Source organism: Neovison vison, chromosome 6, assembly GCF_020171115.1.
Source record: "Neovison vison isolate M4711 chromosome 6, ASM_NN_V1, whole genome shotgun sequence".
Lineage (NCBI taxonomy): Eukaryota > Metazoa > Chordata > Mammalia > Carnivora > Mustelidae > Neogale > Neogale vison.
The window spans coordinates 14,177,162-14,179,986 of NC_058096.1; the positions used below are offsets into that span (position 1 = coordinate 14,177,162).

A 2,825-nucleotide genomic window follows, 5' to 3' on the forward strand; every position below is an offset into this window, starting at 1 on the left:
CTCTCACATAAATAAATACAATCTTAAAACAAAAAGTAAAAAACAAAAAATTGAAGTCTTACTCATTCTGCATGGGCCATAACAAAAGACATCTCTTGCAATTCCTCCTCTGTGAATGTGTGTGTGTACCAAATGGATAGCTTATAACATACTAAGAGTATTTTACGTCAGAAGAGTCAAAGATTAGCTGAGATGAGCACCTGTCAGATAGGACGAATTTGATTTAGGATTTAGGGTTTAAGAAATGAAAAGGACTTGGAAAAGTGAGAAAAATATTTGCTAAAAATTCGTAAGCAAAACAATGGTCAGACTCTTCTACTGGTGCCAGATAAGCAAATACTATAGGAGATTAGAAAAAACAATCACCTGGGAAACAAGCAGGAAAGATCAAGTCACAGAAATAGCTTTTTTGTTTCTAATTTCTAAAAGATGCTTTAAGGCAGAAGCTGGATATTATAGTAAGTGGGAAAAAAGACATCTCTAATTCCAGGACTTTTCTTTATACCATTGATTTTTTTTTTATAGTGATAAGGATGATTTTAACTACTTAGTATAAAGGTAAGTTTTATGTTTCTTTGTCTTTCTAGAACGATGAGCAAAAGAGAAGCTCAGCAGGGAGTGAAATGAATCACTCTGAGGTGTCTCATTTCTCACTCCCAACTGAGTTGGCAAAGGTTAGCACACTATTAAAATTCAAGTTTTTGCAAATGTATTTCATTGGTAGTCAACTCACTCAAAAGGTGTATCAGTTTTCAGCAATTATTCTCAGTGATAGTCTAAGTGTTTGCCAAAGAATTCTCTGCCTCACCTGGAAAAAGGATCCAGTGACTCCATACTGGATAAAACATGAGTTGGTTCTTGATGACAAGCTAAATGGCAGGACAAAGGTAGTTTGAAACAACCATCTTTATGGTAACTTTGCATACTAAAAAATATTAATTAAAAAAATTAAGAAGTTGTTCCTTCTGTGGCTGCATTTGGGAATTTCAAAAAAGAGGTAGGACTTTATAAGTAGGCACCTCAGATAAAAGGCAAATGTTATCACACTGAAATGTGATTTTTCTGCCTAGGCATTCATTGTTCATGTGGTTGTGGGAGTGGAAAGGACAAGCTTCTTGAGTTGTTGGCATAGCTACGATGTTCCTGTTGGCTTTGAAGACAGGCACACACTGGGTTACTATATTAGTAATAAATCCTTTCTTATAGGGTTGTTGCAAGGATTAAATGATAACACAATTTTCAAGTTGCACACATGGTAAATGTTCAATAGAATATGTACAAATATTTGGGATGGAGGTGCTGGTGACTGTTAGGAGTATATTGCTGGTAACAAGACATTCATGCTCAAAAATCTCCATAGTCAAGCTCATGAAGAAGGGAAGGTACTATGTGCCTCATGACAAGTATCTTTTGAAGGCAAACCACACCTTAGTTCCAGGAAGGAAAAAAAAAAAAAAAAAAGTGGGAAGAGGAGTGTCTTCTATAAACTTAAATAATTAAACAGCAGTTAAGAACACATGAATGTGTTCAGTTATAATTATGGCCTAGGTGAATTAGTTATTTTCATGACAAGACATGTACAAGAATGGTAAGGGTCTGAATCACATCTAGTACAGTGAGGATACACACACACAAACACACACATACACACACACACACACACACACATATGCCTGGGAGAAAGGGGGGATATCAGAGCATCTCTTCACTGTAACTCAGCTGAACTCACATCTCCTGCCAAAATGTCCTACAGCTGCTACTCTGGAAACTTCTCCTCCCACTCCCTTGGGGGTTACCTGAGCTACCCAAGCTCCTGTGGCTCTTCCTGTCCCAACAACCTTGTCTACCTCACTGACCTCTGCTCTCTTAGCACCTGCCAGCTGGGCCCCTCCCTGTCCAGTGGCTGTCAGGAGACCTACTGTGATCCTACCAGTTTCCAGATGTCCTACATGGTGTCCAGCCCCTTCCAGACAATTTCCTACCACCCGAGGACCTCAATACCCTGTGATCCTTGCCAGTCAGCTTACCCTGGGTCTCCAGGCTGTGGATCCAGCAGAAGTTACTGCCTGGGCTATGGACCTAGAAGCTCCTACTCCCTGGGTTGTGGATCACATGGTTTCAGATCCCTGGGTTATGGAGTCTATGGCTTCCCTTTCCTGGGCTACGAATCCAGATTCTGCAGCCCAACCTACTTGGCTTTTAGGAACTGCCAAACTTCTTGTTGCCAACTAATCTGCAGATCTGGCTTCTCCCACCAATCAACTTGTTAAGGATTCTAGACCCTGACTTTACAGTCCCTCAAAGTCAATCTCAGCTGCCATCTGGCTAGAGTCTATATCATACTACCTAGAAAAGTATAAATAAATTAAAAAAATCTATTAATATGAATTTTTTTTATCTCATAGAATACCCATCTTGTTTTCCATCTCTTTTCTCCTATTTTCCTTCTTCTTTAGTTAAAACTGAACCAATAGGTCTTTTTTCTTTTCCTTTAAATAAACTCATGTAATTTGATATTAGATCACAGGTTAATGTTAATTTAAAGAAAAAGCTATTCATTGGGAATTTCAAACCTACCGTTCTTTGTCTAAAAAGAAATATTTAAGAATTAGGCTCCCTGGTACACAGAACTCTTTGACAACACAGAATTAGTTCCCTAGAATTTTTGGCAAGTGGAATCACAGCTCAGAGCAGGAGGTCATTCTAAATGCTTCTGTGTGTAATCATTTCAATCTTACTAGGCATCTTATTTGGTTAAATTACTACTGAGTCTAATCCAGGAAGAATAGCTTCAGATGGCAGTAATGCTTCAAGTGTACTATTCT

At 38.5% G+C, this 2,825-nt stretch overlaps 1 protein-coding gene across 1 annotated transcript; it reads left to right on the forward strand.

The window, feature by feature from the left end:
• The first annotated feature begins 1,671 nt into the window (after positions 1 to 1,671).
• LOC122910005 (keratin-associated protein 13-1-like) lies at positions 1,672 to 2,270 on the forward strand. Its single transcript, XM_044254782.1, has one exon. The coding sequence runs from the start codon at positions 1,743 to 1,745 to the stop codon at positions 2,268 to 2,270; it is 528 nt and encodes a 175-aa protein (XP_044110717.1). The 5' UTR covers positions 1,672 to 1,742.
• The last annotated feature ends 555 nt before the right edge of the window (positions 2,271 to 2,825 follow it).

Excerpts from the sequence above, each read along its gene's own strand:
- LOC122910005 (XM_044254782.1), top strand. The coding sequence starts at position 1,743 with ATGTCCTACAGCTGCTACTCTGGAAACTTCTCCTCCCACTCCCTTGGG.